General features: G+C 50.5%; 1 protein-coding gene across 1 annotated transcript in view; it reads left to right on the plus strand.

The window, feature by feature from the left end:
- The first annotated feature begins 2,151 nt into the window (after nt 1–2,151).
- Nucleotides 2,152–13,893, plus strand: part of SPDYC (speedy/RINGO cell cycle regulator family member C) — a 12,388-nt gene continuing 646 nt past the window's right edge. Inside the window, exons 1-7 of the mRNA XM_008058051.1 lie at nt 2,152–2,236; nt 4,813–4,971; nt 5,183–5,241; nt 5,473–5,558; nt 5,673–5,844; nt 5,920–6,247; nt 13,616–13,747. Coding sequence (XP_008056242.1) covers nt 2,152–2,236; nt 4,813–4,971; nt 5,183–5,241; nt 5,473–5,558; nt 5,673–5,844; nt 5,920–6,247; nt 13,616–13,747 — 1,021 coding nt within the window. The remainder of the gene's footprint in view (nt 2,237–4,812; nt 4,972–5,182; nt 5,242–5,472; nt 5,559–5,672; nt 5,845–5,919; nt 6,248–13,615; nt 13,748–13,893) is intronic.

The raw sequence follows: 13,893 nt of genomic DNA on the forward strand, positions 1-13,893 counted from the left end.
AAAAAAAAAAAAGAATAAATACACAATTTTTTTTTTAAACTACCCCACCTGGCTAGTTTTTTGGTTTATTTCTCCAAGTTGCCTGGACTGGTCTCGAACCACTGAGTTCAGGCAATGCTCTCGCCTCAGCCTCCCAAAGTGCTGGGGTTATAGGCGTGAGCCACCATGCCCGGCCAATTTTATAAATAAATTCTGTTTTTTGGGGATCCCCCTAGTATACTATGCTTTTTTTTCTTATACATACCTATGATAAAGTTTAATTTATAAATTAGGTACAGTAAGAGATTAACAACAGCTAATAAAATAGAGCAATTATAAGTATATGCTGTGATAAAAGTTATATGAATGTGGTTTTTCTCTCTTTCTCTCTCTCAAAATATCTTATACTGTACCTTGGGTCACTGAAACCCTGTGAAGCAAAACTGCAGATAAGGGGGCATTGAGGTATCATGAATCCATTCATATAATGTTCCTGAAATGACAGGATTACAGACATGAAGAACAGATTAATAGTTGCCAGGGGCCAGGATGGGGAGGGGGATGTGACATAAAGAGATAGCATAGAGGAGTTTGTTATCTGATGGGATGTTTTATATTGGGTTGTCCAATCTTTTGGCTTCCCTGGTTTGCATCAAGTAAAGAGGAATTGTTTTAGGCCACACATAAATTATATAATATTGTTAGTGTATATACATAATAAGACTTCTTTTTAAAAATATTTTTATAGCCGGGCTCGGTGGCTCAGCCTGTAATCCCACGCCTTTGGGAGACTGAGGTGAGTGGATTGCCTGAGCCCGCAGGTTCAAGTCCTACCTGGGCAGCAAGACCTCATTTCTACAATAAATCAAAAAATCAGCCGGTCGTGGTAGCGCATGCCTGTAATTCTGGCTACTTGGAAGGCTGAGGCGGAAGGATCACCGGAGCCCAGCAGGTTGAGGCTGCGATGGCCGGGAGCGGCCACTGCACTCCAGTCTGGGCGACTGAGTGAGACTCCAACTCAAAAAAAAAAAAAAAAAAAAATTTTATTGGGCGAGGCATGGTGGCTCACACCTAAAATCCCAGCCTTTTGGGAGGCCGAGGTGAGAGGATTGCCTGAGCTTACGGGTTCAAGACCAGCCTGGGCAACTTGGCAAGACCTCATTGCTACAATAAATCAAAAAATTAGCTGGGTGTGGTGGCGCGTGCCTGTAGTTCCAGCTACTTGAAAGACTGAGGCAAAAGGATCCTCTGAGCCCAGGAGGTCGAGGCTGCAGTGGCCATGAGCCACTGCACTCCAGCCTGAGTGACAGAGTGAGACTCTGACTCAAAAAAAAAAGATGTTTACATTGGGGGTTGCCCAGGGAACGAGATGTGAAAATTTTCCATACTTTTTTCTTTTTGAGTTCGAGTCTCACTCTGTTGCCCAGGATGGAGTGCAATGGCATACTCACAGCCACCGCAGCCTCTACCTGCTGGGCTCAGGTGATCCTTCTGCTTCAGTCAAGTAGCTGGAACCACAGATGCACACCACCATGCCCGGCTAATTTTTTTTTTGTAGGGACAAGGTCTTGTCAAGTTGCACAGGCTGGTCTCAAACCCTTGGGGCTCAGGCAATCCTCTCACCTCGGCCTTCCAAAGTGTTGGGATTACAGACTTGAGCCACCATGCCCGGCCAATTTTCTATATTTTTAAAACAACATCTATGTGAGTCTAAATCCTAAATCAACCCTTTCTTTCTCTTTCTCTCTCTCTCCCTGACACCCCCTCACCCCCACACACACCTCTCATCTTTCTTTTTCTTGTTTCTTTTTTGAGTGTCACTCTCTTGCCCAGGTTGGAGTGCAGCGGCGCGATCACAGTTCACCACAGCCTTGACCTCCTGGGCTCAGGCGATCCTTCCGCCTCAGCCTCTAGAGTAGCTGGGAGGAGCCTCTCAAGTACCTCTCACCATGCCCGCCTAATTTTTTAATTTTGCTTTTTTTGGTGAACACGGTCTCACTATTTTGTCCACTACTGGTCTCACGCCATTCTCTGGCTTTGACCTCCCAAAGTGCTGCGATTACAGGTGTGAGCCAACTCGCCTGGCCTAAATTCTTTCCAAAAAAAAAAAAAAAAAAAATATATATATATATATATATTCTCCCCAGTATGGAGAGTATCAGATCTCCCAGGATGTTACTGATGGATGTGGGCCAGGAACCCTCGCCCCCAGGGTTAAGGCGATTTGCCTACCTGAGCGAGGTTAAAAACACGGCTGGTTTGGGGAATTTACTCAGTTTCACTGAAAACCTCCCAGCAGATTTTGTCCAACCACAGTGGGGCCTGGGTGTGGGGTCGGGGAGCCTGGCTGGAACCCCCCATCTACCAGTTGTGTGGCTGGCAGGAAATTATTTGGCTTCTGTTGGAACAATCCCAAGTCTATGTTGTAAACTTATAAAACGAGGTTGCTAGTTGTACCCATTTCACAGGGTTGCGTGAGAAACACGTGAGCTGGTTTGCTTCTAGCCCCTTCATTAAGCACCAGTAAATGTTTAGGAAGCTGGCTACGGAGGCCGCTGGATTCACCTTTTCCTCTCTTGGGGAGGCCAACAAAAAAACACAGGCGGAAAACTACACGCGTGCTTGCACTTGTGCGCGCACACACAGGGGCCTGATAGGGTCAGGGAAGACCTTGCCAACCACAGCAAGCATGGGATGTGGACTGGCGTAGACCTCAAGACTCAGAGAGACACAGAGATCCAAGATATCCAGACAGGAGAGACATCAAGAGACTCGAGCCTGTCATCCCAGCACTTTGGGAGACCGAGGTGAGTGGATTGCCTGAGCCCATGGGTTCAAGACCAGTTCGGGCAACTTGGCGAGACCTCATCACAATAAATCAAAAACTAGCCGGGCGTGGTGGCATGCGCCTGTAGTTTCGGCCACTTGGAAGGTTAATGGAGGCTGGGGTGGCCATGAGCATGCCACTGCACTCCAACCTGGGCAAGGAGTGAGACTCCGACTCGAAAAAAAGATAAGCAACTCTGAAAAGACCCATCAAGAGGCAGGAGACCCAGAGAGACCAAGAAGCCTTGCCCTACCAAGTGAATTAAAACACCAGGCCTCATTTCGCACCTTCCCACCTTGTTAGGAGGGGAATCCGGGTCCTAGCTCCCTGCTGGTTCTGTGGAGTTCCAGGCCCTGGGGTCCAGCTGTTTTGCCTTCACCACCTTACACATGATAAAGCCCTGGAGAGGCCGGGCTCAGTGGCTCAGCCTGTAATACCAGCACTTTGGGAGGCCGAAGGGAGTGGATTTCCTGAGCCCGCAGGCTCGAGACCCGCCTGGGCAACTTGGCAAGACCTACAATAAATCGAAAATTAGCCAGGTGTGGTGGCTCACGCCTGTAGTTCTGGCTACTTGGAAGGCAGAGGCAGAAAGATCGCCAGAGCCCAGCAGGGCGAGGCTGCGGTGGCCCGGAGCACACCACCCGGAGTCTGGTCGACAGAGTGAGACTCCAACTCAAAAGCCCTGGAGTAACTTTTACCCCGGGAGCCGCAGCTGGGTGGTGCCTGGGTTCACAGATAACGAAAGACCAAGCCCCGCCCCCTCCCAGAAAGAGCCTGATTGGTGGAAGTTGTACAGGGCGGGCATTTCCCTTGGCTATATAAGAGCACTGGCACCAAGCTCGCTGTCATGCCATACGTAGGTCGTCCGGAGCTCAGGTAAGGCTTCTTGCAGGAGGACGCTGGGCTGCTTGTGGGAGCCTGGATGCAGGCGCCCAGGTTGGTCCCGGAGTGGCGGACCGCGCCTTCTCCTGAGCCCCTTGGTTGGCATCTCTCTGGGGATGAGGGTGGGTCTAGGAAGGTACCTGGAAGTGTGTGAAGTGGCCTCCCTTCAGCTTGCTCTAAATCCAAGTGTTTGTCGGATTTCATTCCTCTCTGTGAGCCTCACTTTCCTCTCGGTGTAGGGGGTTGGTGGCCTTTCAGCTCTCTGTTTTGGTGCGGAGTGGGGGTGCCGGAGGAGAAGCAATTCAAGTCTTGGAGTTTTAGGCCAGGCGTGGTGGCTTATGCCTGTAATCTCAGCACTTTGGGAGGCCAGGGCAGGAGGACCATTTGAGACCAGAGTTCGAGACCAGCCTGGGCAACACGGCGAAACTTTGTCTCTACAAAAAGTAAAAATCTTGGGGTTTTGGAATGAGGCCTCAGTCCTCCAGTTTCCTTGTTTGAAAATGAGTCTTTTGGCCGGGCTCGGTGGCTCAGCCTGTAATCCCAGCACTTTGGGAGGCCGAGGTGAGTGGATTACCTGAGCCCGCGGGTTCGAGACCCGCCTGGGAAACTTGGCGAGACCTCATTGCTACAATAAATTAAAAAATCAGCCAGGCGTGGTAGCGCGCGCCTGTAGTTCCAGCTAATCGGAAGGCTGAGGCGGAAGGATCACCGGAGCCCAGCAGGTGGAGGCTGCGGTGGCCGTGAGTGTGCCACTGCACTCAGTCTGGGCAACAGAGTGAGACTCCAACTCAAAAACAAAAGAAAAAGAAAATGGGTCTTTCGTTGAAAGTCCCTACTTCTAGGATGGAATAAGGTAACACCCTTAAAGCATTTAGCACAGCTCCAGGTACTTAGGAAGTCCTCACTAGTGGCTGTTGATGCTGGTGTTATTCTGGTCTGGGGTGCAGCAGCCTTCAGCGGCAACTCTTTTCTGGTGGCCCACCCCTCACGCGTGCCCTCTGCCCTGTTTTGGGGCCCTGAGTCTCCACGCCCATCCCTGTACCCTCTTGGCTTCATCACCACCCCTGCCCCAACTGGTGATGGCCGAGACTGTAGGCGCTAAGTCCAGTCCCCTCTCTCTACAGGTCACCCTGTCCCAACCCTCCCCACCTCCACCTATGAGATGAGTGATGCCCAAGACCCCACCACTGTGAAGCTGGGGGGCTGCAGCCAGCCAGGTGGGGGCCATGGCTTTCTCCATTTTCGCCAGCACCAAGAGCTCCAGGCATTCCTCAACCTTCTGGGTGAGTTTGGGGGGCTGGTGTGGGAGGGGCCCAATATGCAAGCAGATGTGAAAGGTGGGATTCCGCCCTACCCATGCAGGCACCCGAGGCCTCTGCCCTCCTCCCCCTCAAGCGACCCAGCTTTGGGTTCAGTGGCATCTTGGGGCTTTGCAGCTTCTTCTCTGGGATGCGATGGCAGCTCGGGTCCCCTGTTTCCCTTGTGTGCCCCCAGAGGACACTTTTGTCCAGGAATTCCTCTCCAAAGACCCCTGTTTCCGGATTTCAGATAAGGTGAGGAGCGCAGTGGGGGTGGAGGCTGGGGTCCCTTGAGGGTAAGGTTGCACTGGGGGGATTGAACCCTGCTGCTTTATGGGGTTCCCTGGTCTGTGGGAGGAGCCACTCATTTTTGTGGGCCCCTCCCCACCATCTTACCGGCTTTTTCGTCCCAGCACCAAAATCTCCTTAGGTGCGAACAAACCTCCCCAGAGGCTGACTCCCTCCACCCTTTGCCTGTCTCTGCAGTATCTCCTGGCCATGGTGCTGGTCTACTTCCAGCGTGCCAACCTGAAACTTAGCGAGTACAGCCACAGCAACCTGTTCCTGGCACTGTGAGTGGCGGGGCTGGGCCCTGGAGGCATCTGCCGGGAGGTGTGTGGCAGGGGACAGGGGACAGGCAGGGCAAACGCGGTGACCTCTGCTCCCTGACCTCGTGTCTGTGGCAGGTACCTTGCAAACGACATGGAGGAGGATCTGGAGGAGGCCAAATGCGAGATCTTTCCATGGGCCCTGGGGAAAGATTGGTGTTTACGGGTGGGGAGGTTTCTGCACCAGAGGGACCTGCTGTGGGCACGCATGGGCTTCCGAGCCGTCGTGAGTCGCCAGTGCTGTGAAGAGGTGAGGCTGGCAGGCCTCTGGGGGAGAGGGGAGGCCAGGCCTCTTGCCCTGATTTACCGCGCTCTCTCCTTCCAGGTCATGGCAAAGGAACCCTTCCACTGGGCCTGGGCCCGGGAGCGGCGCGCCCACCATGGCGGGGTTCAGAGAGGCTGTCCTCAGGTCTCTGCCCGCCTTCCCCGGGGCCCCGGCCTCTCACCACCCCACTGTTCCCTCTGTGGCTTGTCCCAGCACCCCAGCCACCACCGCCCTAAGCCTGTGCTGTCTGACTGTTCTGTCACCTGGGAGTATCATCACCCTGGCTCCCAAAACTGTCTCTCGGAGGCCAAAAGCCCCTGGGGCGGGGACCTCCTCGTCCTCTTGCCCCCCCAGATGCAGCTGGAGTCAGGCATCTACCCCTTCCGCAGTGAGTTGGGAGCAGGAGCTGGGGGGCTCGGGGGAGGCAAGAGTGGGGACCAATGGCATGGGAGGGAGGGGCACGAGGTCTGGGGCCCAAGCTCCGCCCCCTTGGCTGTGTGGCCTCAGCAACTTTCCCCTTTTTTTTTTTTTTAAGTCCCAGTCTTCCCAAGACCCCCACCACATCCTGGGCACTGACATTGTGAATAGCGGTCAGCCGGCCCATGCTTCACCGGCTGCGTCCCACCCGGGCCTTGCATCTCGTGGGCCTCAGGCTGGCTCCTTCTTTCCACGCTGCAACTTGTACTCACTCGGCCCTGGCCCCCTCTAATAAATTCATGTCCACAAGACACCAGTTGTGTTTAGGTTCTGGCTGTCTCTTTGATGGGGGTTGGGGCAGGGGGAGGGTGGAAGGGATTAGGGGTGAGGGGAATGGGGGTGTCAGCACAGGCTCTGTAACAGCTCTCTAGCATCAATTGTCTATGGATCATGAGATCCATGCAGCGAAGATGGGATGCCGGGCTTGGTGGCTCAGCCTGTAATCCCGCGCCTTTGGGAAGCTGAGGTGAGTGGATTGCCTGAGCCTGCGGGTTCGAGACCCGCCTGGGCAGCGAGACCTCATCTCTACAATAAATCAAAAAATCAGCCAGGTGTGGTAGCACACGCCTGTAGTTCCGGCTACTTGGAAGGCTGAGGCAGAAGGATCGCCAGAGCCCAGCAGGTCGAGGCTGTGGTGGCTGGGAGCGGCCACTGCACTCCAGTCGGCAACAGAGTGAGACTCCAACTCAAAAAAAAAAAAAATGGGATTAAATGAGATGGCATACAGGCATCCCTCAGAGGAGGGCCTGGCTGGGCGAGGTAGCTCAAGCCTGTCATCCCAGCACTTTGGGAGGCCGAGGCGAGAGGATTGCCTGAGACCAGGGGTTCGAGAGCAGTCTGCGTAACATGGTGGGACCTTGTCTCTATAATAAAAATTTAAAAATTAGCCAGATGTGGTGGCATGTGCCTGTAGTTCCAGCTACTTGGAAGGCTGAGGTGGAAGGATCACCTAAGCCCAGCAGGAGGAGGCTGCGGTGGCTGTGAGCATGCCACTGCACTCCAGCTTGAGTAAGACTCCAACTTAAAAAAGAAACCACACGCACTCAAATGGGAAATGACTCTATATTCAGTCTAGAAATGCCCTTGGGGTTAGGTCTATTTAGGAATAAAACTTGATCCCTTCCCTGGGCTGCAATCAAATATAATGTAATTATTATTATACAACCCTCTCTTCCCAAAAAAAGACAGTGAGGCCAGGTGTGATGGCTCAAACGTGTCATCCCAGCACTTTGGGAGGCTGAGGTGAGAGGATTGCTTGAGCCTCGGGGATCAAGACCAGCTAGGGCAACTTGGTGAGACCTCGTGCCTACAGTAAATAAAAAAATTAGCCATGGATGGTGGAGTGTGCTAATTCTAGGTACTCAGGGGGCTGAGGCGGAAGGATCACCTGAGCCCGACAGGTCAAGGCTGAGGTGGCTGTGAGCGTGCCACTGCACTCCAGCCTGGGTGACAGAGTGAGACTCCCAACTCAAAAAAAAAAAAAAGACATAATGAGAGTTCCAGAGTAAATTTCTTGTTAAAGGAGTCAGGAAGGTTTCCCAGAAGAAGTACATTTGAACTGGTCCTAGATATTCATGGGAAGATAGACTGGAGTAGTGATCAGAGCTTGGCCTTTGGAGTCAGATAGTTTAAGTTCAAGTTCTAGAATCCTGAGTGACCTTGGCATGGAATGCAATCTCCCTGTGCCCCCACTGTCTCATCTGTAAAGTGAGTATTATACCAACTGGGCAGCCGGGCATGGTGGCTCACACCTGTAATCACAGTACTTTGGGAGGCCGAGGCAGGAAGATCACCTGAGGTCAGGAATTTTAGACTAGCCTGGGCAACACAGCAAGACCTCATCCCTATAAAAAATTTTTTTTTTCAAATTAACTGGGTATGGTGGTACACACCTGTAGTCTCAGTAACTTGTGAGGCTGAGGCGGGAGGATCGTCTAAGCTCAGGAAGTCAAGGCTGCGGTGAGCCATGATCGTGCCACTGCACTCCAGCCTGGGCGACAAAGTGAGACTCAGACTCAAAAATAAGTTAAGTAAAACAAATTACAAAATAAGCGTTGTGAGATTTGAATGGGTTAACCTCAAGGAAGGGTTTAGAACAGTGTTGGCGGCCAGGCATGGTGGTTCAAGCCTGTAATCCCAGCACTTTGGGAGCCCGAGATGAGAGGACTGCTTGAGCCCACAGGTTCGAGACCAGCCTGGTCAACTTGGTGAGACCTCATCTCTACAATAAATCAAAAAAATTGGCCAGGCGTGATGGCCCGTGCCTATAGTTCCAGCTGCTTGGAAGGCTGAGGCGAAAGGATCTCCGGAGCCCAGCAGGTCGAGGCTGCAGTGGCCGTGAGCGTGCCACTGCCCTCCAGCCTGGGCGACAGAGTGAGACTTCAACTCTCAAAAAAAAAAAAAAAATAAATAAATAAATAAATAAATAAATAAATAATAAAAAAAAGAACAGTGTTGGCCTGAATCAATGTGAGCCTTGAGTATTCCAGTAGAGCAGGGGTCCACACCCCCCAGGCCATGGATTGGTATCATTAGGCTTGTTAGGAACTGGGAACACAGAAGGAGATGAATGTCAGGTGAGTGTGTGAAACTTTATCTGTATTTTCAGCAACGCCCCATCGCTTGCATTACCACCTGAGCCCTGCCTCCTGTCAGATTAGCAACATTAGATTCTCATAGGAACGTGAACCCTATTGTGAACTGCCCAAGTGAGGAATCTAGGTTACATACATGCTCCTTATGAGAATCTAATGCCGAAATAAGCTAAATCAGTTAATAAAATCAAATTGCTAGCAAAATAATAATATTAACCAGCTTACTCCATTTTGTTTAAAACTTTCATCTTAGTTACCCACCTGACCTAAGAATCAATGCCCACGTGTGATTATAGTAATGTTCCCATGACCGCAGAGCCCCAGTTTTGTCTCCTTTGGGCAGGTCGTACTGACCGTTTCCTGCTGACTGTTACAAAACTCCTTAGCCATAAGTTCCATGTGATTGTATGCTTTGTTAACTGAAATAAAATGTTATGCTTTGCAAAACCCCATTGTTACATTTTCATAGTTTGTTATTATATTCTGTGAGTGACCTAGCCAAGGTAACTCCATTGTGTAATGATTCTTCTTCCTTGTCTCTATGTAACTACCTTAAACTATATCTTAATGGCAGAACTCCAGGAATTTCCTGGGCACTGGTTATACCTAGGACATGAAATTAATCAAAGCTCCCTAACAATCAAAGTTCCCATTTTGGTGGCCATGTTGTGAGTTAATAGTTGCTATGGTCATTAAGTTACTACGTAGCCAATGCTGTAAATTTTACCTATAAAAGCTTGTCACAAACTGGACCCATTTGCCAAGAGTTTTCGTTCCTACTCTTGACCCACGTGCTAATAAATTCATAATTAATTAAACTCAGCTTGCTGGTGTAGCTTCTTCTCCCTTACTCGCTCACAACAATGCCTGACAATCTGAGGTGGAGCTGAGGCCGTGATGCCAGCACTGGGGAGTGGCTGCAGATACAGACGAACTGTACAGGTTTGGCTGCACAGAGACCATCATAAATCAATTGCTTGCAGACTCATATCAACACCCAATCGGTGAGGGGCGAGTGAGTTGATGCATTTCAATTGCACAGCTGCGTCTGGTGGCAGGCTTTAGGTCAGAATCCAACACTTATTTTATTCTGTGTGTGGCCTGCCTATTATTTTATTTACTACTTCCATCCGCATCTCTTTTATTTTTATGGTGAGTTGTATAATTATTTCATTATATGTTACAATGTAATAATCATAGAAATAAAGTGCACAATAAATGTTATGCACCTGAATCATCCCGAAACCATCCCTCCCTGCTGGGTACATGGAAAAATTGTCTTCCACGAAACTGGTCCTTGATGTCACAAAAGTTGGGGACTGCTGCAGTAGAGGGAACCGCTATCTACAGAAAGGCTCCCAAGGAGGGTGTTTGGGGGGTAAAGATGGAGACAGCTGAGGGAGTCTGGACAGACATAAGGAAGGCTGCCGGGCATGGTGGCTCACACCTCTAACCCAGCCCTTTGGGAGGCCGAGGTGAGAGGATTGCCTGAGCTCCCGGGTTTGAGACCAGCCTGAGCAACTTGGTGGTACCTTGTCTCTACAATAAATCAGAAAATTGGCCAGGTGTGGTGGCACGCACCTGTATTTCCAGCTACTTGGAAGGTTGAGGCAGAAGGATCGCCTGGGCCCAGGAGGTCGAGGCTGTAGTGGCCGGGAGCATGCCACTGCACTCCAGCCTGCGTGACAGAGCAAGACTCCAACTCAAAAAGAAAAGAAAAGAAAACCTGAAGATTGCCAAGGCAAGGACTAAAACATATTTTTAATTTGTTTGTCCAATAGGTGATCTATTCACATGTGCATTTTAAACTGGGAGTCACCCTCCTACCCCTGACTTTAGCCAGGTTCCCTGCCCTGAAACAACAGTTTATGTCCTTGTAGAGAAAGACTCTAAATATACATAAACAAATGTGGTATGATTTAAAAAATTTTATATATAGATTCAGTTCCTGACACAGAGTTCCTAAAACACTTGGAATTTTCTGAGTGATAGAAATGTCTTTTGCAGCCAGGCACAGTGACTCACACCTGTAATGCCAGAATGTAGGAGACAGAGGCGAGAGGATGTCCTGAGCCTGGGGGTTTGAGACCAGCCTGGGCAACTTGGCAAGATCTCATATCTACAATAAATAAAAAAATTAGCCGGGCACGGTGGTGCATGCCTGTGGGTCCAACTACCTGGAAGGCTGAGGCGGAAGGATCGCCTGAGCCCAGGTCGAGGCTGCGGTGGCCGTGAGCATGCCACTGCACTCCAGTCTGGGTGACAGTGAGACTCCAACTCAAAAAAATAAAAATAAAAACGCTGAGTGCAGTGATATGGAAGGCTGAGGCAGGAGGATTGCTTGTATCCAGGAGTCTGAGGCTCCAGTGAACCACAGCTGTGCCACTGCACTCCAGCTTGGGTAACAGAGTAAAGCCTTGTAATATTATAGGAAGTAAAACACTTTCCTCAGTTTTGTGAGTCTTTTACTGCATTCTCAAGCCCAAGGGGGGATTGTGAGGAACCCTGAATTTGTAGTCAGCCAGGCAGAAGTGTGGGTCACCTGGGCACCCCAGTCGTGGCTGACATCTGAAATGGGGTCAGCCTGAGAAACTGAATCCATAACCTGTGTGTTCCATGCTAACACCAGGAGTTAGTGACAGGATGGAATTGAATTGTTGAATGCCTATTTGTATTGGACAATTGGTATGGAGAAATATGTATCTTTTTTCTTTTTTTGGAGTTGGAGTCTCTGTTGCCCAGGCTGGAGGGCAGTGGCATGCTCCCAGCCACTGCAGCCTTGACCTACTGGGCTCCAGCGATCCTTCCGCCTCAGCCTTCCAACTAGGCAGGCATGCGCTACCACACCTGACAACTTGGCAACTTGTTTGATTTATTGTAGAGACAAGGTCTCACTATGTTGCCCAGGCTGGTCTTGAACTCTCGGGCTCAAGCAATCCTCTGGCCTCAGACTCCCAAAGTGCTGGGGTTACAGGCATGAGCCACCATGCCCAGCCATACCAGATTTTTTATCTTTGCCAAACTGGTAAGTGGAAAATTGTCTCTTCATGAATTTTTAATTTGTATTTATTTTTCTTTTGAGTGAGCTCAAGCATCTTTTCATATGTTTAAGAGTTATTTATTTTTTTATTTGTGTACTGTCTTAGGCCAATTTTTTCACTGTCTTTAGTGTCTGACACATAATTTTTTTTTCTATAAATGGAAATAGCCTTTGAGATGTAAATTATACCAGTCTGGGCAACATGGTACAACCCTATGTTTACAAAAATTTTAAAACATTAGCTAGGTGTGGTGGCACATGCCTGTAGTCCTAGCTACTTGGGAGGCTGAAGTGGGAGGATCACTTGAGCTCAGAAGTTTGAAGCTGTAATGAGCTATGATCATACCAATGCACTCCAGTCTGGGTGGCAGAGTACAACTCTGTCTCAAATAAATAAGTAAATAAATAAAATAAAAAATATGGCCAGGCACAGTGGCTGATGCCTGTATTCTCAGCACTTTGGAAGGCCAAGGCAGAAGGACTGCTTGAGCCCAGGAGTTCAAGACCAGCCGGGGCAACATAGCAAGATCTCATCTCTACAAAAATAAAAAAATTAACCAGGCCTAGTGGCCTATGCCTGTCGTCCCAGCTACTTGAGAAGCTGAGGTAGATGACTGCCTGAGCCAGGGAGATCAAGGCTGCAGTGAGCTATGATTGTGCACTCAGCCTTGGCGACACAGTGAGATCCTAACTCAATAAATAAACAAACACATAAATAAATAAATAAAAAGACATAAATTGTAAATGTTGGGTCGGGTACAGTGGCCTGGTAAAGATGCTCCCGGCCACCGCAGCCTCGACCTGCTGGGCTCCGGCGATCCTTCCACCTCAACCTTCCGAGTAGCTGGAATTACAGGCATGCGCTACCATGCCTGGCTGATTTTTTTAATTTATTGTAAAGATGAAGTCTCACCTTCCAGGCGGGTCTCGAACCCACGGGCTCAGGCAATCCACTCACCTCAGCCTCCCAAGGGGCAGGATTACAGGCTGAGCCACTGAGCCAGGCTATTTTCTTTCTTTCTTTTTTTAACATTTAAATCGTGAGTCCAGCTGGAATTTCTTCTAAGATGTAAACTGTGAATCCAACTTTATTTTTTCCCAGATTGGTCCCCTCTTTTTTTTTTTAATTTTTTTGTTCAAGCCAGGGTCTTTCTGTCACCATGGCTGGAGGCAGTGGCAGGATCACAGTTCACCACAGCCTTGACTTCCTTAAGCTCGGGCTATCCTTCTGCCTCAGCCTCCCAAGTAGCTGGGATTACAAGTGCACGCTACCACGCCTGGCTAATTTTCTGATTTTTTTTTTTTTTTTTTTGTAGAGATGAGGTCTCTCTCCGTTTCCCAAGACCTGCCAGAAGGTTTTAGTCAAGATTGGGTGCATAAATGCTGAATGGCGAAGGGCAAAGAGCTGAGGAGCTGGTTCCAGCCCTGACTCAGGCGAGGGAGTTCGGGCAAGCTGCACCATCTCCGGCCGCAGTTTTCCTCGTCTGTAAACTGGGCATGAATGCGTGTGGGGTCAGATCAGACCAGCGGCTCCTACCTTTTTGGAGTCACAGGCCCTAGAACCCCGGGAGAGCCTTGCCCTGTTTGCTTGTGTTACAGTCCCCGAGGACGACAGGCGCTGCCCTGACCTGAGGGACCCCTGCAGACCTCACCTCCCGCTTCGTGGCTCGCCCCAGCCCCTGCAGCAAAATCTCCGGGTCCCGCGTGGCCCTGCCGCCCCGCGCGCAGCCTCTGCCGCCCTCTCCTGGGCACGGCGGCCCACGGGCGCTTCCAGGGGGTGGGCTGAGGCCTTGGGGGGAGAGGGGCAGGGTCGCCCCCTCTCCAAGTGTCCCGATTCCAGAGCGAGAGAGATGGGCTGCCTCAGTGGCTCATCCCCACCCCATCGGCCGCGCGCGCGGGGCAACCACGGCCCGGCGGGCCAGG

This window comes from Carlito syrichta, unplaced genomic scaffold, assembly GCF_000164805.1.
Source record: "Carlito syrichta isolate Samal-C Ts95f unplaced genomic scaffold, Tarsius_syrichta-2.0.1 Scaffold303190, whole genome shotgun sequence".
Classification (NCBI taxonomy): domain Eukaryota; kingdom Metazoa; phylum Chordata; class Mammalia; order Primates; family Tarsiidae; genus Carlito; species Carlito syrichta.